The 26,964-nt window shown below is 43.8% G+C and overlaps 1 protein-coding gene across 1 annotated transcript in view; it reads left to right on the top strand.

Moving 5' to 3' along the window:
* The first annotated feature begins 4,638 nt into the window (after window positions 1-4,638).
* Window positions 4,639-26,964, top strand: part of LOC145405868 (uncharacterized) — a 51,019-nt gene continuing 28,693 nt past the window's right edge. The window contains exon 1 of the mRNA XM_080277125.1: window positions 4,639-4,748. Within this exon, the coding sequence (XP_080133251.1) occupies window positions 4,639-4,748 (110 nt within the window). The remainder of the gene's footprint in view (window positions 4,749-26,964) is intronic.

Genomic DNA, 26,964 nt, shown 5'->3' with positions numbered 1-26,964 from the left:
AAGGTTTTTGGCAAGGTACCAGAAGGAGTGGGAAGAATTCTAGTTGGTGAGTTGAGAGCATTTAATGTAGATGAAATTATTTTTAGCATGATTCTGGGCAGAAACATAAAAAAGATGTGATTCAGTGGTGGGTTGACGCTGTTACGTTGTATAGGCCCTCTCCTTGTTGTGGACAGCATTAGTACAAGTGTGATTAAACCAAGGCTTTCTTGCATTAGTAAAAGGATATGAGAAAGGAGTGTATGCTTCCATGCCCGAGTGAATAACCTCTGTAATGCGCAAGGTACACTCAGATGGCTCCCGGCCATTGAAGTAATAATCACTCCAGGGATAATGAAAGACGTATTGCCTGAGGACCTCCCAACCTGCAGCTCCAAAGTGCCACAGTCGCCGTTTCTTTGGAGGGTCCACAGGTTGTACCAGAGCGACAGGACAGGTTAAGGTAATAAGGTTGTGATCGGAGGAGCCAAATGGAGAGAAAAGATTAACAGTGTAAGCAGAAGGATAAGTTGTAATGAAGAGATCAAGTATGCTGGAGCTCTCTCCAAGGTGGTCAGGGATACGGGTAGGGTGCTGTACAAGCTGCTCTATGATGTTAAAGATAGAAAAGATGTAGGCTTGTTCACCAGGTGGATCAATGAAAGAGAGGAGAGCCAAGGGTGGAGGTGAACAATGAAATCTAGAATGAAGATTTCAGAGGAAGGAGAAATGGATAGAATGTGTTCCATCATAGAAGTAAGATAGTCGAAGAATTTTTGATAGTAGAATTAGGGGATAAGTAAACAGCGCAGATATATTTAGTCAGTGAATGACACGACAGCCGAAGCCAGGGAGTAGAGATTTCAGAAGAATCAAGGTCAGGAACACGAGAGCAAGATAAGTCATTCCGTACATATACACAACAGCCATTTTTGGCTTTGAAATGGGGGGAGGCGTGGCTCAATCGGTAGAGAGGTGGCCTGCTGTTCTAACAGACCCAGGTTCAAATCCCTGCTGGGGCAAGGAACAGTTTAAGGATTTGAATTTCATTAATTCAGGCTTTACTGATCTACCAGAAGACTCACTGACATGTCGTAAAAATATCCCCGCTAATACCAATACACCAGTCCTGTATGAGACAGCCCTAGCATGTATTCAATATGGACGGTGGGTGTTAGCGCCGAAGTGGTGACATGTAGAGGTGTATGGTATGAAGGAGGACTGCTGGGCCTTGATAGCAGGCTGTGAAGCCTATGCCCAGAGTCAAACACATAAAAGAAAAAAAAGTAGAGAAAGGTGGAGGATACAGAAAAGGGTTTGCTGTCAGTTGCCTCAGACAGCTGAGTCTCAGTTAAAAAGAGAAGGTGAGGTTTAGAGGAGGAGGGGTGATGTTCAACAGAAAGTTAGAGGAAAGTCCGTGAATGTTGCAGAAATGAAGAAGTGAGTCAGACAGTGGTTCCAGGCAACTCATTGAGTCGTCATTGGGAGAGGGGCAGATGGCGGGGGCATTTGTGGTCCCCCCCGTGGGGACTCCAAGGCAAGGTCTAAATGCATCGTTTTTCTTTTAATTTTGAAAAGGAAGTGTAGTGTGTACTGTGCACGTAGTTTGGTGTTGACAGAGAAACTTGTATTGGAGAGCATTCTGGCATACTGAAAGAGTGGGCCACTTCCAGTGAGTGTGTAGGTCAGCGAATCAGCCCAGCCCTGCCGAGGCCACTCGCATCATCATTGTAGCCAGCGCTGAGGCGTCAGAGTGCTTCAGAGTGGAAGTGAAGTGTGACGACCCACCGGCATCATGCGAGATGATGGCAGTAGCTGACACGGGTGCACAGGTATCAATGGCGGGATGCAACATTATGCGGGGCCTCAGGCTGTCTCCGCCAATTCAACAAAGACCTACCGTGAGTATTCATCACCCAACAGGCGGGAGCATACACGTTGTGGGATGAAAGGAATGCAGCTTCACCATGGGCAGAAGGTCTGCTAAGGCAAACTTGTACTTTACTGATGGGATACTGTGGCTGTATCTATTGCTGCAGACATGCAAAGCACTGGGCGTGGTGCCACACTACTTCCTGAATGTGCCTGTGGCAGTAGGGGCTGTTGAAGAGGTGGAAGAACCCCCCAATCCCCATCCAACCTGATACTCTCCCATATGCCCTGACGGAAGAAATTGTGAACCTGTTGGAAGAGTGGGTCTTAGAGCACTTTGGGCACACGACATTCGCAGTGAACCGTGTCCCCCTGCTGGAGATGAATGGGCCAGCCCACCACATCCACCTGTGCCCCTGTTCAAAACCCTACACAGTGCACACACCAGCATCTGTCCCCCACCACTTCTACAATGAAGTTCATCAGCAGTTGGAAGAGGACATAAGGAAGGGTATCATTGAGCCCATACTGGCTGGAGAACCCATAGAGTGGTGTTCTCAGGTGGTGGTGGTCCCAAAGAAGGACGGGCGGCCGTGCAGAACAGTGGACTATCAGCAACTCAACCAGGCAAGCCAGCGGGAGACCCACCACACCCACCCCCCCATTCTACGCAATCACCAGCATGCCGAATCACACTCTCAAAACAGTAGCGGATGCTTATTAGGGGTGCCACCAGATCCCCCTGGACGAGGAATGCAAGAAACTAACCATCTTCATCACCTCATGGGGCCACTTCCGCTACCATGCACACCCATGGGCCACTGTGCAGGGCAGTACTCCTTTACCATATGCTTTGACGATGCAACAGCAGAGATCCTCAGGAAATTGAAATGTGCTGACGACATGCTCCTGCACGACAGTAGCGTCGCTGATGCTTTCTGGCACACATACTAATTCCTGCAAATAGGTACAGAAAATGGGATCATGCTCTGCTTAGACAAATTCTGCTGCTTCGGGAGAAGCGTTATCCTTGCAGGTTATCAGCTCGGCTGGGAGGAGTATCAGCCTAGCCAGGACTTGCTAAGCAGTATGACCAATTTCCAGATGCCGCCACATCCCTCCCTCACAGATATCCGATCGCAGTTCGGGCTGGTGAATCAGGTGGCACCATTCCTCGCCATGGCACCACTCATGGAGCCCTTCAGAGAATTACTGGAAAAACCATTAGGGAAAATGGTGTACTGGTCAGTCCATCTTCGAGTCAACAATGAAGGCTATAAGCAAGCTTGTGGCAGAGGGCCTCTGGTATTATAACTCCACTTGGTCCTCAGGAGTGGTCACCGACTTCAACAGGCTTGGCATCAGTTTCATGATCATGAAGCAGTACTGCCAGTGTGTGTCTCAAGAGGCCCACCTGTGTTGCAAGGGTGGGTAGAAACTGGCCCTATACACCAGCCGCCATCTAAAAGCGGCTGAGAAGAACTAGTCAGCATCAGAAGGGGAAGCCCTTGCCATCACATAGTGCCTGAAAAGGCTTAACTGTTCCTATTGGGATGTCTGGACCTCACCTTCATCACAGACCACCGTGCACTCACCAAGATCTTCAAGGACAAAGATCTGAAAGATATCAGCAACCCCTGCATACTCAACCTCAAGAAGACATTGATGTACTCATTTTGCATAAAGTACCTTAAGGGGGAGGTGAACCACGCAGCAGATGCACTCTCAATATATCCCCTGCCATGGAGCAGACCAGATGAGACAGACCTGATGGAAGATGAGGCACATATGCCACGGTCGTGGCAGCGATGGCCTGCACTCTTGAAGATGAAGAAGATGCCATAGTGGACTTCCTTCAAGTGGAGGAGGAAGTGCACCAGGAGGAGGATTACAGTGTCCTCCTTGAGCGTGTGAGCACTGGGGACTGAACTGACCGGAAGGACAAGGAGCCGATAACACTCCACCTATATTACAGGATGAGGAGGCACCTGTCCTGTCATGCCAGGGGGACACTGTCATGTATGCCTGCAACGAGGGGCATCTGCGACTTGTAATTTTCACAGCCCTTCTCTGCGCGGTCTCAGCCAACCTTCATGCAGATCACCAGGGCAGGGACTCCATGCTCATGCACGCCAGGCAATGTGTGTACTGGCCCGGCATAGATGCTGAGGTGGAGCAGAAGAGGAGGCATTGTCAAGTATGTGAAGCCAATGCCCCATCCCAACCTGCAGAAAACATACTGCCCACACCCCCACCAAAGTACCCCTTCCAGCAAACAGTGGGAGACCTGTTCCAACTGGAGGGGGAAGAGTACATTGCTTACACAGACAGGTTAACTGGCTGGCTGGGGGTGGAGCATCTGCCCAGGGACATCACCAGCTTATGGTTCATAACGGCCTTTCATAAGTGGTTCAAAAGGTTCGGTATCCCAGGGATCCTATCTTGTGATGGGAGTACGAACCTCATGGTTGGAGAAATAAGGGCATTCCTATCCATGTGGTGTGTGCAACTGAGGGTGTCGTTGGGTTATTACCCACAGTCCAATGGCTGAGCAGAGGCCATACTCAAGTCCACCAAGAGGCTGTTGAGGAACAACACTGGCGCGAGAGGCTCCCTGGACTCGGATGCAGCTGCCAAGGCCATATTGCACTACCTCAACACCTTGCTACATGACACCGAAGCATCCCCAGCCCAGCTGCTGATGGGAAGTCAGCTGAGAGACTCCGTACCTGCTGGCAAAGAACACTCCTGTGATGGGCTGGGATGCTGAGAAGCAGGGAATGAGCCATGGCCCACACTGGGGACGCGGTGGCCACAAGATTCATTAAGATGGCACACAATTTCACCTCACTCAACCCAGGAGAGTGGATCCGCCTACAGAACCAGGAGACACGGCAGTGGGACTGTGTACGCGTTATTGTTGATAGTCAAAGCCCCAAGGCAATACACTTGACCCTCCATTTCCTGTACCCCGATTTCCCAGTTTTCGGATTTCATGGACACGGACTGAGGCCAGACAATATTATCAAATGCAGGACAAATGCCCGTACATGTCCTGGTTTCTCATAAAAGTCCAGCCATTATTGTCTCTTATAAAACTATAAGTAGTCTGCTGCAAGGTTTTGACTCGATAAAGGCCATTCGTAACACACACAAGAAGATATTTTCATACATAGAAAGCATCTTGGCCACCAACCAACTGTATCCCATCAGTTCCTTCTAACATGTAATATCCCCTTTGCCTCTTACCTTTCTCAAGTGCCACAATAAATAATTTATTGCATAACACAAAATTTAAGGAAGGCTTGGACACAATAAAACTCATAAACAATAAAAAAATATATATATTTTCATACGGACAAAGTCAATGGAATCCATTCCTACTCACTTAGCTCACCCAACTCGGTGCGACTATATACCGAATCGGCACTTTTCACTGGAAAAAAAATATATATATATATATATATATATATATATATACACACATACACACACACACACATATATATATATATATATAGGGGGAGGTAGTGGCTCAATCGTTACAGAGGTGGCCTGCAGTCCTACCGGACCCAGGTTCAAATCCCAGCTGGGACAGGGAACAGTTTAAGGATTTGAATTTCACGAAATCAGACTTTACTGATCTATCAGAAGACCCGCCGACATGTCATAAAAATACCCCCACTAATACCAATACACCAGTCCTGTATGAGACAGCCCTAGCATGTATTCAAAATGGACGGTGGGTATTAGCTCCGAAGTGGTGACATGTAGAGAGGTGTATTGTATGTAGGAGGACTACTGGGCCTGATAGCTGGCTGTGAAGCCTTTGACCAGAGTCGAACACATAATCTATATATATATATATATATATATATATATATATATATATATCGCCACAGAGACTCATACACATCTAATTATACGAAATTCACTGAATAATTGTTCTCAATATAACAATTAAGAAATTAGGTTTCAGAGTAAAATGCGCCAATGTTAGCAGATATTTCCCCTTCAGATCATCAGCATGCCTTGACAGACTTTGAGTCTGCATAAATAGTTATGAGTACAAAATAATGTCTCTGCATTGTAAATCCAGTATTCATACAAAACATCTGTGCTTTCATGCATATTCGTTATTCCATATCACAACCCTCAGTTTACTGGCAACTTACTTCCAGTGTTTTACCTTTTTTTTTTATGAAGCATGTAATAAACACCCATCATGGGGCACATCCTCCATTTCCTGATCATGTAGATCCAATATACAGTCTTTGATTTCATTTCTCTCAAAAGCAATAACTTTATACTGCATGCAGAGTAGAATTTTGTTTCTTAACCTGCCACGGTCCGTTGACGTATATATACGTCCACAGGTCTTGTCACTGTCAGTCCCATTGACATATATAAATGCGCATCAATAAGGTTCCTAATCTGCACAATTTTCAATTTTCGTGCATGATTTTTGGTACATATACACGGGACACCTTCCTCTACAAGATGCCAGGCAGAGACAATGCCTTACCCTGCATGACCTCCCCCCCCCCTGTGTGCCATTGTCTCAGCAATTCACCTGTTGCCAGTGACCTGGCCAGTAAAGACATGTCGTGCCACGGTACGAAATTCAGGGCCAGAGTGATTCCCCAATCGATGACAATGTGGAGGACAAAGTTTATGTAGCATTACAGGAAAAAACAGTCAGCAATGATGATCAGGTAATGTCACCAAAAAAGATCAGGTATGTTGATGTGTTAGGTGAGTGAAACAATGCTAATATAGCATATATTACTGTGTGAAAACCAATATACTCTCGTACTACATATGAATTCGTACCAAATAAATAATTAAATACCATTTATGAGTGGTGTGGAATAGTTACCCTCCCATAGAACTCGTTTTCTTTGGAGTCAGACTGATAGAAAACCCAGTAAGGTAAAAGGTACTGCTACCTCTATCGAGTATTTTAAACCTCAAGTGAGCGATTTCTCTATGAATTTTCAATGTTTCTCACCAAAAGCAGAGGTTTGAGCCAAAAAAATTTTTTTTTCCAAAATTGATCGGGATTAGGGGGAGTCAGTGGTGGAAAATCGGTCGAGACGGGACAGGTTAACCACGGTTAGGTGCTCATTCAACCCTTCCAGTGAGTGGTAATTTTCACCTAATGGGACAATAATATCAGCTATCAACAGTACAAGCAATATTCAAACTCTGCCCTCCCTCACAAAAATCTCTTGTCCTGTATGATATTATCACACACACACACAAACACACACACACACACACACACACACACACATATATATATATATATATATATATATATATATATTGCCAGATGCCATAATCCCATAAGGGGTGGCCACTTGACTTTGAGTTACCTGTTTTATGGGGAGGGGCACTAACCCTCCACCAACCCACTTGTTGACACGTAGGGAGCACGTATGGATTGGTTATATGGCTACCACCCAGCGTTGTAAATGGTTTCTTGGCTTACAGGAAACATATATATATATATATATATATATATATATATATTTGACAAAAAACAACACAAATATCATCTTGTTTATTCTAGAAAGGTTGCTGGTTCCTTGAATGCAGTGATAAGAAACTCGGAAGTGAGCATGGAAATGAAAAAATAACTACATGACTGTATTGTGATATCAGCTCTAACGTATGGATGTGAAGCTTGGATCTTGCTGGAGGGACAGAAGTCAAGAGTGAGAGCAGTGGAAATGAGTTATTTGAGAGGAGCATGTGGAGTCACATGGAGAGACAGACTGACAAATGAGGTCGTGAAGAAGCGTTGTGGTGTGGATGTGGATGTGATAGGTAACATTAGGAGAAACACATTGAGGTGGTTTGGCCATGTGGAGAGGATGGAAAAGGAGCGACTGCCGAGGAGAGTATATGTGAGTGAGGTGGAGGGGGGGAGAAGGAGGAGGAGGCCAAGGATGAGATGGAGGGATGGAGTGAAGATGTATATGAGAGCAGGGCAGTGAAATGCCTGGGGACAGGGCGACATGGAGGCGACTTGTTTGTGGCCACCCCTTACAGGATTAAGGCGTCTGGCAATAGATAGATAGAAAGATTATTCTAGTGACATTTCTAGTCTCACATGGATTATCATCAGACCTAGGAAACAAACTAAACTAAATTAATGTTCTTTTCTATCTATATTTTATATTTTATCTATATACCTAGGCTGTTTCCCCTTTAATGGGGATGTAGCCAAGGCAGGACGACACACTCACAATTTACTCATCCACACACACACACACACACACACACACACACACCATGTCATGACAAGTATATAAACAAGATGATAGTGTTGATGTACTCAAATGTGGATGGAATGGTATCTAAATTACTAGAGATGAATGATTATGTCAGAGAAAATGAACCACAAATAATATGCCTAACTGAAACAAAATTAACACCAAAGATATCCAATGACATACTAAACTTAGAGGAATACAATATATGGAGAAGAGACAGAAATTTAAAAAAAAGGAGGAGGAATTATGATATTAACTAAGAAAAATCTAAAAGTCAATGAAATAAAACTAGATATACCATCACAAGTAGAACTGATTGCAGTAGAGATCAACACATCAGAAGGGAAAGTAATTGTAGCCAATTTGTACATGCCACCCAGATCAAACACATGGGAAAGAGACGAATATGAGGACCTGGCAGAGAGTACAATTCAGAGTTTAAGATCATTACTTCATAAAATGGAAGAAAGATCGGAAAGAATTATACTAACTGGAGATTTTAATACAAATATAAATTGGAATACTCTAGATATAATTAGCCAAGAAAGCTGTTGGGACCAAAAGCGCCTGGATCTCGTGCAAGAGTTTTTCCTAACGCAACATGTGAGGGAAACCACCAGAAAAAGAGGACTCGATGTACCCTCAGTGCTACATCTAATATTTACTAGGCAAGAAAGTGATATTGACAGTTTAATATATCACCCTCCACTCGGCAAAAGCAATCATGCAGTACTAAATTACAACTTCAGGATAACATATGACATAGTTAACAGCAATGAAAGTTACAAAAAGGGCCTAAACTATAAAAAGGGAAATTATCGAGACCTAAAGAAGTATTTCTTAGAAGTTGATTGGGAAAATGAGCTTAGAGGACAAGATTTAAATGCTGCATATAAAAAATTCTGTGAATTTTATGAAATAGGAGTCCAGAAGTACATCCCACAGCACAAAGAAGCAGATAAGAAAATACAGAAATGGTTCAATACAGAATGTAAAAAATAAAAAGAAAGAAGAGATTTGTTGTGGAATACAGAAGACATAATAGTGAAAGGGCGTATAATAATTAAAAACAGGCAAGAAACGATTATACAATAATAAGGAGGGAAGCCCAAAAACAGTTTGAGGAGGATATAATAAATAAAAGTAGTGATCAACCAAAGCTGTTTTACCGCTACATCAGAAGCAAAACCAAAGTAAAAGATATAATACAATCCATTACGGACGAGGGAATCACTTGTACGCAAGAGAAAGATATTTGTGAATCACTAAATAAGAATTTCCAATTAGTTTTTACAGAAGAAAAAAATTTTGAGAGGGACTATGTGGAACATGCATGTCCACACATACTACCAGATATACAAATAGCAGAAAAAGTAATACAGGAGGAGTTAAGTAAATTAGACAGAGGAAAAGCAAGTGGTCCTGATGAAATTTCATGTTGGGTACTACGAGAATGTGCAAAGGAGTTAAGTAAACCCTTATTTTTAATTTTCAAGAAATCCTTGAATCAAGGTAAACTACCTGATATTTGGAAGGAAGCAAATATTGTCCCCTTATTCAAGAAAGGAAATAGACAAAATCCACTCAACTACCGACCAGTATCACTGACCAGTGTTGTAAGCAAAGTATTAGAAAAGCTAATAAGAAAAGCTTGGGTAAATCATCTAGACGAACACAGTATGATAACAGAAAGGCAGTTTGGTTTCAGAAAAGGAAAATCATGTGTTACTAATCTGTTGAGCTACTATAACAGAGTAACAAACACAATACTGGAAAGAGAAGGATGGGTGGACAGTATCTATTTAGATTTAAAGAAAGCATTTGACACAGTACCACACCAAAGACTTTTATGGAAACTGTTCCATCAAGGAGGAATTCGAGGCAAACTGTTTTGCTGGATGCAAGATTTTCTCATAAAAAGAGAAATGAGAACAGTACTAAGAGGAAACTACTCATCATGGAAAGTAGTGACTAGAGGAGTACCACAGGGTTCAGTGCTGGCACCAATCATGTTTTTAGTGTATATAAATGATATAAACAGTAACACTGGAAATGAGAGCTATCTGAATATGTTTGCAGATGATGCAAAAATACAAAGGAGAATTACTAACACAGACTCTTGTACAGAGCTACAAGAAGAATTAAATAAACTTCATGAATGGAGTAATACATGGCAAATGGAATTCAATGTGGACAAGTGTCATGTAATCAAGTTTGGTAAAAGTGGAAAAAGACCTGATTGGGATTATAAGTTAGGAAATAAAACCCTATACACATCAGAAAGAGAGAAAGACCTAGGTGTGATTATCAATAACAGACTATCTCCGGCTGACCACATCAGCGAGAAGGTATGGAACATGTATACACTGCTTGCAAATATGAGAATAGCATTCACATACATAAATGAAGACATGCTAAGAAGGATAATAACATCATTCATTAGACCAACCCTGGATTATGCATCAGTAATCTGGAGTCCTCATCTCAAAAAACACATAGACAAGATTGAAAAAGTTCAAAGGGCCGCTACAAGATGGATACCAAGCTTAAGGGACCTAAGCTACAGAGAAAGACTAAATAAACTGAATCTACCAACACTACAGGAGAGAAGGAAAAGAGGTGACATGATAATGCTATATAAGTGCATATCAGGGAAGGGGAAAATAGACATAAATGATTACTTAACATATGGAGACGCATCAGCAAGAGGACACTGCAAAAAACTGCATAAGAAGAGAGGTGATAAAGACGTAAGGAAATTCAGTTTCCCAAACAGAGCAATTGATCAATGGAATGCATTACCGAATGAAACAGTGTGTGCCAAAACAATTCACAAATTTAAGGAAATGTACGATAAATATGGTTTAAAACACGGGACAGTACGAGCTTGACTCATTCCTGTAAAGATACAATTAGGTAAGAACAATTAGGTAAGGTAAGAACACACACACACATACACACACACACACACACATTTACTAGTATCTTAGCCTTGAAGGAGAGAAGGAACCGCTCCTCACCCCACGAGGGTCAACTGAGCAGTGCAGTCCAGGGACATACACAGCAGGGCCCGACAGCAGGGCTTCCACATCATAATGGACCCATCCCCTTCCCCGCACCTGTCCCGATCAGCTGATCAGACCAGATGCAGAACATTCCATCGGGGCTGCGTCACGATATATGAATTCACATTTTCTCTCCAATCATCCCTAACACACGCAGCCATTCTTCATTGCGCGAGAGACATCCTTCTTGCATCTAACGCTCTCTTCACACTGTCCATCCATCCTATTTGTTGTCTTCCTTTCAGCCTTACACCTCCCACATCAGATCCAGACATCTTCTTCACCAATTGCTCTTCAGCCATTCTCTCCATATGCACAGACAACAGAAATGCTCTCGTCTGAAATCGATGAGCCATCTCTTGCATTACTCCAATTCTCGCACGCACTTCATCATTTCTCATTCGATCCATAAGTTTCACTCTACACATGCCCGTCAGACACCTCATACTCATTACATTCAATCTCTTCCCCTCTGTTACTCCCATTTTCCTTGTTTCACCCACATATAACCCAGTCGCTACCACTACTCCGTCATACAGCATTTTCTTTACATGCAGTCTAAGTGAACAGCATCTATACACTGTTTTCACTCCTCACAACACCTTTCCTACTTCATTCATTCTAATCTTCACCTCTACATCTATTCTTTCCTTCACAGCAACATGTGACCCTTAATTCTTAAAACATTCTACGTCCTCAAGCAACTCATCATTCAAAACTACATTCATCTTCCTTCCATCTACAAACCTCGTGCACTTCATCACTGTACAATTATTCTCATTCACTCTCTCTTTCCTCCTATCACACACCCAAACTCCTCTACCAGCTGTGTCAATCTCTCGTCTGAATCATCCACTGACTCAGATTCCAGTCACTGCCATCAGCATTCATCAGACTCAAACCTTTACCTAACACTTGCAGTCACCTCCCTTACAACACCATCCATTTAAATCTTAAACAACAAAGTCAACATAACACATCCCCGCAGCAGCCCCACTCTCACCGGAAACCAATTACTCACAGTATTTCCCACTCTTACACACGTTCAACTATTTACATAAAAATTTTTCATTCCATTTAACAATCTACCAACTAATCCATACAATCTCATAACAGTCCACAAAGGCTAACAGTTCTATTATGCACTTTCATTAAATCCATGAACGCCCAAAACACATCCTTACCTTTCGCCAAATACTTTTCACACACCTGTCCCACAGCAAACACCTAATCCATGCATCCCCTCCCTCTCCTAAAACCACAATGCTCATCACCAATCATTACCTCTGTACCCTCTTTAACTCTCTTACTCAATACCCTACCATACACATCACCTGCAACGCTCAATAGACTTTTACCCCTCAAACTAGTAAATTCATAATGATCAAGACTACTTTTATGCAACAGAACCACACATGCACTTGCCCTGTCAACTGGCACCATACCGCTCACAGAACATACAATCAGGAATCCCCCAAACCACACAACAATAGTCACTCCACCACCTCTCAAACATTCCACGGCACACCCATCCATTCCTGCAGCTTTCCCTGCTTTCCTCCCCTATATTGCCTCCTTCACTTCCTCCGTCGTGATCAAAGAATCATTCATCTCCCCCAACACATTCATTCTTTGCTTCCTTCCATCTTCCACAATCTTAGCCTCCATTTCCTCCTCTTCATTTAACAGGCTTTCAAAATAGTTTGCCTATCTCGTCCTTATTGCATCTATCTGTATTGACATCCTTCCATCCTCTGCTTCCACTCACTCTTCCTTCCCAAACTCTCCCTTTCGCACCCTCTTTATCACCTTCCAAAACGTTTTCTTATTGCTGAAAATTGTCAGTCAACCACCTATTCCACCTCTCATCTGCTGCCACTTTAGTATCACGCACAGCCCTTCGTACCCTATTCCTCTTTTCCTTATACCTCTCATATGACACCTCATCGACCCTCTGCAGCCACATTTCACATGCACGTTTCTTCTCAGCTACAGCCATACTTACTTCTTTGCACCACCGTTCACTTCCCTTTCTCACACCACCACCACTGGTGATGAACCACACACCTTTTCCACATACCCCACCACAGCACTCTTGAACAACTGCCATTCCCCCTTCACATCACAATTTTCCTGCGTCCACTCATCATTCACCATCTTCTGATACTCTATCATTTTCTCTCTGTTACACAACACACTCCCTTGCAAAACTTCCCTGCCACACCAAGCTCTTCTAGCTCTCACCCACCTCATACCTACTCTCAGCTTTCCCTCCACCATGGTGTGGTCAGACTTACCTCCATCCTCCCCTCTCAAAACTCTCACATCCAACAGTCTTCCTTTTACATTTCTGGAAACAACTACATTGTCCATCAATGCTCGATCAACAACTCTTCCACCCTTCTCTCTCTCCCATGCATACTTTTCAATATCTTTCTTATCAAACAAGGTATTTCCAATAACCATCTCTCGCTCAGTGCCATCCCTATCATTCTTTCCCCATTATCATTTCTTCCCTCCATGCATACCAATGACATCTACAATTGCTACATTTCCCACTTAAGCATTCAGATCTCCCGTCATTACCATATTCACATTTGCTCCAAAACTCTACAGACGCCTAACATCATTCCAGAAAGATTCCCTCTCTTTTTCATCCCTTTTCGCTACCAGGCCCATTAAGCATTCACAAATACCCACAACCGAGGTCCAAATTTCGCCCTCACCCAAAACAATCTCGATGACACCTCCATCCATTCAGTCACACACTGCTGCACTTTCGGGTTCACTGACACGGCCACTTCTCTCGCTCTTCCCCTATAAACATCTGATATCCTTCCAGTCACCCTTCCAAACTTAGATTCACCTTTCTCTTTTATTTTTGTTTCACTCAAAGCTAGCACATTCAACTTTCTTTTCATAAACATTTTTCTAATCTCCTCCCTCTAAATCTCAATCGTACTGCATCCACACACGTTAATAGACCGAATCTTCAGGGTTCGAGGATAACTCAATCTCCCTTCCCATTCTATGCCCTATCTCACTGTAAGAACCAATAATACATAGGAGGGGGTCTCTCGTCCACAACCTTATCAAATACGGCATTAAAAAAAAAAAATCATATTAGGCATTAGTAAAAAAATGATACAGTGGTAAGTCAACTAAATGAAGTACCTCATGCTCCTAACATATTTCATTTAGTTTCCTGTTGATTTACCACTGTATTATTATTTTTTAGCAATACATAATTGTATTCCATTTTTATTGCCCGATTATAGCAAGGCGACAAGAAATAGTTTGTGTGTGTGTGTATGTGTGTGTGTGTGTGTGTGTGTGTGTGTGTATCTATTCCTATGTCTAAAAATTGTGGACAAAATTTCGCTAAACCTTCAAGAATATGCGGATATGCGAAAGTGCAGAAGCCAAATACTTTTGGTATGAATTTGATAAAAAAAACGACCGAATGCCAGCCGTCGTTTTTTTTTTTTTTTTCTTCTAATGAGGATTGGCTTTTCCCGAAACGAGTGCCAGAATTCCGTAGAGTTTTGCTAATTTTCGTCAAAATCCTTTTCTCCATGTCCTCAGTCCCTCTGTTTCCTACCCAGTTACTTTTCGTTATTGCAACAGCATGACACTTGCACGCATTTATTAGACAACTATGATATAAACTGTAGTAAAAAGTTCAGATATTATTCGGCCATCCACACTGAAATCGGTCATTACGTTGCATTCAGCCAGCGCGCCTCTCATCCTTCTCATCACTCACGATGTATACCTGAGGATAAATTTGCGTCTGAAGAATGTATTAAAATTAATAGATTCAGTCATCAGCGTTTTTCACTGTTACCAGGTTTCTCCAAGTATAATTCTATTTTTTCGCAGGACTCCACTTTATTCTAGTTAAGCGACCCTTTTGTCACGGGGTTTTTAAGAAAATGCAATATTAAAGAATAATTATTCAATAATACTTAAGAACGGGACAATGAATTGTCTTGTGAAAATCAAGTAATGATTACTTTATGCCGGCTTACTTCGCCGATTCTCTAAGGATGAGAATTTATGAACTTTCTCAACAGTACACAGCAAAGACTAATTATTCACGCATGCTGTTTTATTAGTACTGTTGGCCTGTGGAGAAAGTGACTCCACCCCTGACAATCAATATCTATTAATGATTAACAGATTCTTGCTGATGCAATTAACTCCTAGATGGCACAACGGATTTAAGTTAATAAAAAGGACTGGCCTAAGTACCAGCTGTGAATAGTGCAAAGCGTTTATGCAAACTTGGAGCTGCAACTAGAATAAGCTTATGGAGAAATAAAACACGAGTTTACATTACATTTAGCTCAAGAAAAAGAACTGTTGAATTTATTGATTACGAAGAAATAAATTTACGTTACATTTCAAAATGAATTCAAAATAAGGAGATCGCACTCACTCGCTCACTCAGAAGCTAACTCTTAAACCTAGGAAAAACGAAAAGAAATACTGGTCAGAAAAGTGGACTAAGTGGATGACTGGGCGTCGTTACTGAGGAAGGACACTGCACACGCTGAGCCTCTGGAATTCAATGGCGGCGGCGGGAACTGGGCATCGTTGCTGAGGAAGGACACTGCCACACACACTACCTGCTTCCACGGTGCACAAATCTTGACTGACTTCTAGGGTTGGTGGCGGTACTGTCAAAGACGAGGGAGAGTGGTCATGTGCAGTTTGCCACAAGGGCGTGGGAAGTAATTCCATCTTGTGCGGTGTGTGTGATAAATGGGTGCATAAGAGATGTAGTGGTATCAGAGGTAGACTGCGAGATAATGCTGATTTTATGTGTGCGGCGTGCCGGGGTGAGCAGGTGGAGATTGTCAGATGTGAAAGGATTGAACTTGCTGGTGAATCTCTTGAGTGTGTGGAAGAGTTTTGTTATTTGGGAGACATGTTGTGTGCTGGAGGTGGGGCTGGAGCTAGCTCTGTGGCTAGGGTGAGAAGTGGTTGGAAGAAGTTCAGGGAGCTCTTGCCTTTCCTGACATTGAGAGGGCTCTCCCTATGTGCTAAGGGGTCTTTGTATGCAGCATGTGTTTGGAGTGTAATGCTGTATGGCAGTGAGACCTGGGCAGTGAAGGAGGAAGATATTCGCCGGCTCAGACGTACAGAAATGACAATGATTAGGTGGATGTGCAGTGCGTCCCTGCGTCCAAGGCCTCGAGGGGCTGGGTTTACAATGGAAGAGTTGAGAGGTAGGATGGGACTGGAGTGTATTGGTGTTGTGATGAGGAGAGGTAGATTGAGGTGGTTTGGACATGTGGAGAGGATGGGGGATGATAATTGGGTGAGGAAGGTGAGAGATGTTAACCCGTCACGTCCCGAGGTTTTCCGCACCTATGACATCCCCCAGTCCCGAGCCTTTTTGGAAAAAAATTTTTTGTGCTAAAACTTCCGCTTAGGTCGAGAAACGAAGGAAAATCACAAAGAGAGTGGTTCCCGCGGTCTATAAGTGGTCCGTACAGGTGTGGTTCCCCCCCGCAGGTAAGGTGTTCTGTAATGGGCTGGATATGCGTTTACGTTTTCTATGGTAAGGAATAATGGGAGAAACAACACACAACACCTCTATATTTATTGAATTTGAACTAATAAACAATAACAGTAACAATATAATGGATTTCAGACACATATATATGAAAAATAAGCATTGTACCATCGCGCGAGCATAGCGAGTTTGGTCCGAGTCGTAACATGCTATATGCTAAGTTTCTGGTATGAGTCAACCTATCATTTTTTCTACTTGTATACTTCTGTTTCAATGACATTTTACCAATTACAACTGTTTGTAAGTGTTTTCAGATGTTTTCATGCATTATGATGACATGCAGCATAAGTATAGCGCACATCAGCTTAGTAAGCGCACTCGCTATGACTCGTATTTCAACATACCAAATTGTTTTATCACTTTCCAATTATTTTCCCCTTTACATAGAACTTTTCCTCCACCACTGTAAAGGTTTTCAATTATTTTCATTCATTACGAGGGCATTTAGCGATATGCTAGCGCATATTCACGTAGCAACCACGATCTCAAACACTCGTGTTTCATCATCTACTTTATTTATTCACTCCAATTATAATTTCCCACTTACATTACACACGTTTACACCCCTATAATGCACTGTACATACTTACTGCCATTATTTATTCAAGTGAGCGTGAGAATATCGCCTGAAAATACCCTCGCAAGGAATGTTTCGACAAACATAATACTCACACACTTATATACTAATTCACTCACACACTTATATACTAATTATTCACTTTATCACCTGCTGACTTTTATTTTGACTAATACGTGCCTTATTCATTCAACTGAGCGTCAAGAAATCTTATCTTTATACACACGCTATGAATATTTGACTTAGAATATATATCATCACATACAATAATTTGAACTTATATTATACCCGTAAGAATGTCCCATAATAATAATTATATAATTACGGGCCGTATTTATTGCACTGAGCGACAGAATATCGCATCATACAACCCTCTCTATGTAAGTTTCAACTTAGGGCAGATTTACTGTATATACTTACAATGTTTTCACTTATGTTCGACCCGTATGCACTTTATACTAATATTTGGAGATCAACATGACTGATAATTCACTGAGCGTCTGTCTGTCGCATTTACCTCATAATTTCAGCGTCCTTTCGCATTCACACCATGCTAAAATTGCATCAACGTGTGATATTCACTAAAACATGGGTGAATACAGACCCACGTCACACTGCACGCACTCATAGCGGGTGTCCTTCCTCTGTGTCGTGAGTCTCACCTGGGAATTACTGCACACGTGACACCTGCGTTGGGGCCTAGGTCTGTTTGGCTGGGGAGGGATAGGAGTGGGGAAATGGCGGCCGGATATTCTCTGGGGAGTTTGGGCAATAGGGGCAGTGCGGGTGCGATGTTGGGGCCTTTCAACAGCATACTTTGCAAAGATTTCTCTTGTGAGCTCCCTCACAAACCCTTCAAATGTTTCCTGAACTCCTGTGGTCATGGCGTGAAGGTGGTGGCAATTCAGAGCAGTGATATCTAGTAAGTGAAAGAACAGTTTTTTATACCACTTCATCGTTGTCCTGGCACACTCTACCGTCGATATCATGGAGTCTGACTGGTCCACGAGACGCATGTTTATATTGTAATCCATAACACACTCAGGTTTCCAAACACGACGCCTGCTCTCGCTACGGTAATCTACTGAATCAGTACGGTGCATCAAGGGGCGGTGAACCGTGGACAAGAGGCTTACTTCTCTGTTGTGGTTCCACATTGTGGCAAGGATGTTGTTGGCTTTGAAGAAGACAACCTCACTCCTTGTAAGTTTCCGCCCTACCTTCGCCATGTGACGCCGGTTCACCTTTACGGTTCCACAGACTCCCGTTTCATGTGTGTGAAGATAACGAGCGAGAAGAGGGCTAGTGTACCAATTGTCGAGGTAGAGAACGTGACCGCGATGAAGGTAGTCTTGTATCATCGTCTTTACCACTGCTCCCGACAGTCCAATACTTCGATCTTCTATTATGTCTGTCTGTGCACCGGTGTACAAGACTATGTCTTGCACGTATCCAGTCCTACAGTCACACATAACAAAGATCTTGAACCCAAAACGGTGCCTTTTGCTGGGTATATACTGTCTGAATGAAATATTGCCTCTCCACAACACGAGACTCTCGTCTATGACGAGATCTCTATAGGGATAGAATGAGGAACGAAAGGTTTGCCTGAGGTGATCAAAGACCAACCGAATTCTCCTCATTTTGTTAGTGTTGTTTGCATTTGCAGGGTCATGAGCATCATAAAAATGGAGGCGACTTAGAATTTGTTAAAACCGATTATGGCTCATCACTTGACCAAATATGCGGGTAAACATAACAGGGTCCCTAGTCCAGTAAGCAGGAATTCTATTCTTTCTTATAATATCCATCAAAAGGACCAGGGCAAAAAATAAGAACATTTCTGGAAGGGAGACAGGGTAATCATAGATCATAGAATGCCTACTCCTTGTTCCCAATCTTTCACTCTCTTGGCGCTGGGCGCTTGCAAACAGGTTTGTTTGGTGTACAATCTGCTCAACAAATGCCTCACTGAAAAACAGGTGGAAAAAATCCAACCTGGTGGAATTACTGTGAATTCCTGGTGCAATGCAGCCAGATCGCCCTTGCTCAGTGAAGGGGTGAATGAGGGGAGAAAAATCACTCCCATCCTCCCAATCCCACGACACAAATCCCTCTTCCCCATCAGCCCCATCACCGCCTTCGTCTGGGTGGGGAGGAGATCCTGGTTGGGGAGGTGGGGGAGAAGGAGTACGGAGGGCTTCCCCACTGTCACTCCTCTTCCCTCTGCCTTTACCCTTTCAAATTCCCTTACCCTTACGGCCTTGAGGAACATTAGGGGGCTGTGGGGATGAAATAGGAGAATATTGGGGAGCAGAAGACGTGCTGGGGAGTGGTTCCTCCCCACCTTCCCCCTCCATTACCACACCACGTGCTCTCTCACGCAACCTAGCTCGACCACGTGATAGGGGATATTGGGGAGCATAAGACGTGCTTTGGAGTGGTTCCTCCCCACCTTCCCCCTCCCTCACAACCCCACGTGATAAGGAACGCACCCGCACTGGCCCACGTGATCCACTATGCCGCCTCACACTACGTAGGGAGAGCAATGACTCACTCACGTCACTCTCACTTTCCCTAATCCCTGGACTTTCCCTTTCACTCCCCACTCCCTCCACTTGACTTCCTAGCTCCCCAAACAGAATGCTAGGCCCATACCTGCTCATACGACGTGGTGTGCGCTCTGGGCCATGATGTGTAATCACCTCCCGTCCATACCACGTGGCAACACATCCCACGGCTCCGTCCTCGTCCTCGTCCTCGTCCTCGAATTCTGCTTCCAAATCACGCTGGGGATAGGGATAGGATATACCACGTGCCTTCTTTGCCTCCTGCCCCTCTCTAGCAGCATGGTAAGTCACGTACTGCCGCTTCCTGGGTGACGGAACTTCCTCGTCACTGCTGGTGGTTTCTTCCTCCTCTGGCTGCACATAATCTTTGTCTATCTCCTCGTCGTCCAGTGGGGAATCACTGTTGCCGGTAAAGGTGTCCAGGGCGACTTGAATCTCACTGTCAGAGAGACCTCTCTTAGCCATGTCTGAGCAGGACCGTGGCTACCAGGTGAGTGGACGAGTGGTGGGCTAGCGCGGGTCGCGCGGGGTCGCCGAGTGTCCCCGCCTGGTGGCAGGTAGGGGAAGGTCAGGTGAGGGTACGTACCGCAAATCAAGCGCGAAATTTGAAAATTGTCGAAATTATGCACATTGCAATTGCACGACGTACTGGTACGTCGCCAGGACTGGCAAATGCAAATCGTTGCAACGTACCCATACGTCGACGGGACGGGGAGGGTTAATATTGGGGGTGGGGTTGTGAGGGGTAGACCGAAGAAGACATGGGACGAGGTCATTAAGTGTGACCTTAGGGTTAAGGGACTGGACAGGGAGGCTGCAGTGGATCGTGCAGCATGGAGAGCCGCCATTAGGTGACCAAGGCCGACACATGCAAGCATGTTGGAGCCTTTAAAAATGAAACGAAACGAAACGAAACTTCAAATCGTGAGAGAGAGGCAAGTGTCGAGCCGCACTTGCTAATGGCTAGAATGAGCGAAACACACCCATAACAGAGTACTCAGCGGACGTGCTAAAGTTGCGCACAAAGACGATCATTTATGACACAGTGAAAAATTGTTCTGAAAACACTCCCAATCAGGTGAATACATGGCGGTTAAACTGAGCAATAAATACTGGGATTCCACTAGAATTCGCAGTTTCCCACCAAAGTTAATGTCACGAGTTTATTCAAATACTTAATCGTGCTGACTCGTGACATTACGCCCCATCAAAAATGAATTTCTTTTTCAGGAAAAAAAAATTTCAATATACATACATATAAATCCTAACTCAGTCACGCAAGATTCACACTATGGTCTGTGTGTGCTATCCTGCTACAGGAGAAAGTCACAGTCACCAGTGAGTGAAAAAACCTCGTATTTACGTTAATAGAAGCAAGCTTGAGGGAAAAACTCCGTGACGACAGTGAAATATCCTGTGCTCAGGTCAAACTGAGCGAAAAGTTCGCTACATTTACATTAACAACTATTTGTTATGTAGCATAATATATGTAATGCATGGCGTAGGTGTGACAGTTGTGGTGTAACTGTACCTACGTGTAAAATTACATAATGCAAATCAATAATAAATGATGACAACAAGGAAGAAGAGAAGAGGCGGCAGCATGCGTCAGGGACGATCAGCTGTTCTGCACGGCAATGCTGCACCCGCCAGCTGCACCTGCGAAAGGAATCAAGATGGAACATCATAAGTGTCATTTCTCTCTCTGCCTAGCAATCAGTACTTATGTCATAATTAACCAGGAATTGTAGTCTTAGCATTCACAAATCTCTCAGGACCCTTATAGTTTACTGGTTAACGCTTATTAACTAGGAAACATGCCAGTTCATGAATTGCTCAAATCTCTTAGAACGGGGAGTTTACTGGTTAACCTAACTCTACTCTTAAGGTTAATGACAGGAAGCTGAGAATCGCTATGCAATCTCGGGCAGGTCATGTTTTAACACCCACCATGGGTGTGAACACTCGTGTGGATATTGTGTATTCTCCGGGAATCCTCAGAGAGGCCCACAGCTCGAGACGTTCCACAAGGTAATTCATACACAGCCTCGGACTGTCTCTGCAGGGTTCTCAAACTTCCCCCTTAACTTATCGTATACCACATGTATATACAAGTCCTGGACATAACGTGTCCTGTGGGACCAACGGGCAAGACGTCAGCAATTACTGGTACTCTTTTAACTGGGAACCAGGCTGGTCCTTGGATTACTCAAATCTCTGAGGATGTCTATCTTACGGAACCCAGCATGCAACAGTTGCCCATGTTAGTCAGCAGTTAGCAGGTGAGAGACATCAGGTCTGCACCTACTTCACCACTGCCCTGTCTCTCAACTGGCTCAGAGATTACGGGTGTGGTTTTCAAACGGCGCAGGAAGGACATGTCCCTGATTAGTGGTACGTGGACACACATTGCAGGAACGCACAAAACTATCTATTTCTCATCCCATCCCTGGCCAGAAAAAGTCGGCTCGGATATGGCCCTGGGTCTTCCTTTTGCCCATGTGGCGTGTGGCTGAACAATGACCCCATTCTAACACTGCTAGGCGGTAGTTAGCGGGAACGACAAACTGCAGTCGAACCTCGCCCTGGGGTGTTCGTGACTCACGGTAGAGCTGTCCTTGTTTGCGAAGGAACTTGGCTTGACCTCCCCGTGAATACTTTATCACTCTACCCTTTTGTTTCTTCAGCACAGCAGCAAGTGTCGGGTCAGAGTGTTGTTCTTGAACAACATCTTAGCTACACATCAGATCTTGCGGCGATTCAATGGTCACCCGGGTGACACAGTTTGAAGCCTCAGCGATGGCTCGTGTTACTGCAGCCGAAGTCTGAGTAGCGTTATCTTCAGTGCGACTATACTTGGCACCGGGAATATTGCCTATGATAAGGTCAAATAAAGGTTCTGGCATGACAACTGCGACTGTTGTACCAGTGTAAAATGGAGATGCCACCTGGATACGTGCCTCAGGGAACAATCTCACTGATCCATCAATAAGGTTAGCTTGGATCTGTCGACCTGTGTACTCCTCAGGCCGAACTAGACTCTGCCTGATAGAGCAACCTGAGGACCCATTGTCTCTCAGGACCTTCACAGGAATGTCTCCCACAAACCCTGGCTGAACAAGGAAGGTACTGTCACCTGTGGGAGGGCCTGTGGAGGAAACAGCTAGCCACTGATTAGGCTGCTGAATAAATGATGCAGCAAACATGGTGCCCTGTGAACTAGATACCTGAGGGGTCGTACTCACTGCCTGAGGAGATGGAACATTGGCCATCTGTGGAGGGGGGTTCACTGTCGCCGTGGGACTAGAGAGCTGTGGGGGAGTACCCGTACTGGTAGGGACGTGACCACCGTGCTGCTGCTGAGGAATGAAGGCTGCGTTTGCCTCTTGCCTCCTATTCACTTGAGCTGGTGGTGAAAAGGACAGTCCCGACAGTCGGTTGAGTGGCTGATACTGCTGTTGGTTATGGTACTTGTTGTACTGCTTCCACTCAGGTTTCTGAGTGTTTTGCCCCTGGTCCTTCTTCTGCGGTTTTGGACCTTGGCCATTATTCTGAAAACGGCCTTGTTGCTGGGGTTCAGTCTGAGACGGTTTGCCAGATTTATCAGGGTTCCTGTTCCAGGTATGCTGCTTGCGAGTTTGATACCCGTATGCAGTGAAGAATGCGTCAGCCTTCTTCACCATTTGGCTGGCATCTCTTACCTGGCAGATCTTAAGCTGAGCCGTAAGTTCAGTAGGCCACGACTTTTCTAGCTGCGTGCGCAGCATAAGGTCAATTATCCCCTCACGCGTGGAAGGAGTTTCATCTTTCTCCATCCACTCATCTAAGTAGCAGTAAGCCAGTCAAGAAACTGAACGGCAGTCTCTTTTTCCTGTAAACGTGCCCTCATGAACTGACTCTTTTCGTTGTCAACTGTGAGACCATACGTTTTGATAAGTGCGGCCTTCATCATCTCATACGTGAGATTGTCTCCATGAATTCTGTGGAGATTATTGAGGGCAGGGCCCTCAAACAGGCTAAGAAACTGAAGCCGCTTAGCTGCATCATCCAGCTGGTAAAGTTGAGTCACGTCTTCAAAATGAGTTATGTATGGCTCGATTCGCTCGCCTTCCTTGTATGGGGGAAGTTTGATGTGTGGGATCGCCATATTATGTGCAGGGATAGCGCTCATGGAGCTTGGGCCAGCTGCACCAGATGTGTCTGAAGCCAAGGAATCTCGCTTGAGCTTCAACATTTCAATTTCATGTTTTTTGCGTGCTTCTCGCTCGGCACGTTTCTGTTCTCGTTGTTCTCGCTCGTATTCACGTTCTCTCTCTCGTTGTTCTAACTCGAGTTGACATTCTCTCTCACGTTGTTCTCGCTCATATTCGCGTTGTTCTCACTCATATTCGCGTTGTTCTCGCTCTTGTTCTAACTCGAGTTTGCGTTATTTTTGCTCATATTCACGTTGTTGTCGCTCGTGTTCATGTTCTCTCTCACGTTCCTCGCATTGTTTTCACCCGTGTTCACGTTCTCTTTCGCGTTCTTCACGAGCATCTTTCTCACGTTGTTGCTCGTAATTAAACCGTGAGAGGACGTAGTTTTGAATTTTTGGGGGGTCGCTAAGCCCCATATCTCTAGCTTCCTGTACATAGACGTTGGCAGCCATGATGCTAACTCTAAGTAAACTAGCGACTCAGTACTGACTGCAATTTGCAAAGAAAGATGCCAATAATCAAGGAGAAAGAATATAGGCACAGGTTAGTGGTGACCAGTTTTATCTAATTAAACTGGTAAAGAAAGGAAATTAAACAACTTGACTGTGAAAACTATTACGTAAATTAATAGAAATGAATCAGTAATCACCAGTAAGATAGTGCCTATAGACTTTAATGATAAATACCTAAGTATGAGTGAGTGAGTATTAGCTCGTGAATAGCTACAGAGCTAGGAGTTAATATCCTGGAATGAGGTCGCCAATTGTCACGGGGTTTTTAAGAATATGCAGTATTAAAGAATAATTATTCAATAATACTTAAGAACAGGACAATGAATTGTCTTGTGAAAATCAAGCAATGGTTACTTTATGTCGGCTTACTTCGCCGATTCTCTAAGGACGAGAATTTATAAACTTTCTCAACAGTACACAGCAAAGACTAATTATTCACACGTGCTGTTTTATTAGTACTGTTGGCCTCTGGAGAAAGTGACTCCACCCCTGACAATCAATATCTATTAATGATAAACAGATTCTTGCTGGTGCAATTAACTCCTAGATGGCACAACGGATTTAAGTTAATAAAAAGGACTGGCCTAAGTACCAGCTGTGAATAGTGCAAAGCATTTATGCAAACTAGGAGCTGCAACTAGAATAAGCTTATGGAGAAATAAAACACGAGTTTATATTACATTTAGCTCAAGAAAAAGAACTGTTGAATTTATTGATTACGAAGAAATAAATTTACGTTACATTTCAAAATGAATTCAAAATAAGGAGATTGCACTCACTCGCTCACTCAGAAGCTAACTCTTAAACCTAGGAAAAACGAAAAGAAATACTGGTCAGAAAAGTGGACTAAGCTGATGACTGGGCGTCGTTACTGAGGAAGGACACTGCACATGCTGAGCCTTTGGAATTCAACGGCGGTGGCGGGAACTGGGCATCGTTGCTGAGGAAGGACACTGCCACACACACTACCTGTTTTCACGGCGCACAAATCTTGACTGACTTCAAATCATGAGAGAGGAAAGTGTCGAGCCGCACTTGCTAATGGCTAGAATGAGCAAAACACGCCCATAACAAAGTACTCAGCGGAGGTGCTAAAGTCGCGCACAAAGACGATCATTTATGACAGTGAAAAATTGTTCTGAAAACACTCCTGATCGGGTGAATACGTGGCGGTTAAACTGAGCGATAAATACTGGGATTCCACTAGAATTCGCAGTTTCCCACCAAAGTTAATGTCACGAGTTTATTCAAATACTTAATCCAGCTGACTCGTGACACCTTTGTCGGGTAAATGGGGCATGTCTACACTTGTTTTCCCAGTTTGTTTTATACAATCCATTATCAAAGTAATTCAAACCCCCTATGTTTTCAATCTTTCTCTTACGCAGGTCTTGGGAGACACCTTTTTCCCTCCCCCTCCTCTATATCTCTCTCACATAAACTCTAGTACACACGTCCTATCATTTCTTAACATATATCCACTTTTGCATCCTCAGACACCTGCCCAGTCTCCCTCTCTTTTGCTTCATCATTTGCGCCCCATAAATTCCACATAACGATAACCATACTTTCTAGGCGAGTACTTGGTCCGTCCGACTTCATAATAATATCAAATGTTCCCACATCCCCGTTTAGAGTTTTCTGGTTTTTGTCATTATTATTATTATTATTATTATTATTATTATTAATTATATTAAAATTGCGATATTGCAAAGGCTATTGGGCCTAGACCTAGAGCTTTAAAACTTGGTCAGCTTAGTTGGACAGCTGTCCGATTCTTTTGGCTAAATGTAGTGGCAATCGGTTCACCAGATCTCCTGATATTATTAGAAACACAGAAAAGTGAGTCAGCCACGTTATCTCAAGAACGCTTAAGCTAGGAAGCTGAAATATTACTACAAAATAACGTTAAGGTGGACGCAAACTGGAAGGGAGTATGGTTCCAATCTGTTGATGATTCTCTGAGATTGCCTGGGGTAAAAAAATTTGGACTTTTCCTGACATTCCAGTTGTCACCTTATTATCCATTTACGATTAAAGCCAGAGCCACCAAACTTGGAACTTGTAGACTGTGATTACCGAATTTGACATGCACAAGATCAGCGCATTTGACCTCTAATGTGGCGGGGGGGACACAACCTGGCCGCACTATGGGGTGGTACTACTACTCTGCAGCCAGGTTGTGTTAGGAAGAATACTGCCACCGTATTCCCTGCGTGTCGTAAAAGGCGACTAAAAGGGGCGGGGTGAGGGGACTAGGGACCCCCTCCTCTGTTTTTTAGTTCCTAAAAAGAGACAGGCCAGAGAAAGGGATGGGGGATGGAGCTA

This window comes from Coenobita brevimanus, chromosome 68, assembly GCF_032717465.1.
Source record: "Coenobita brevimanus isolate Jiangsu-jjx chromosome 68, ASM3271746v2, whole genome shotgun sequence".
NCBI classification, from domain to species: domain Eukaryota; kingdom Metazoa; phylum Arthropoda; class Malacostraca; order Decapoda; family Coenobitidae; genus Coenobita; species Coenobita brevimanus.
Note: the sequence above shows the minus strand (reverse complement) of the source record. Positions and strands in the feature narration are given on the sequence as shown.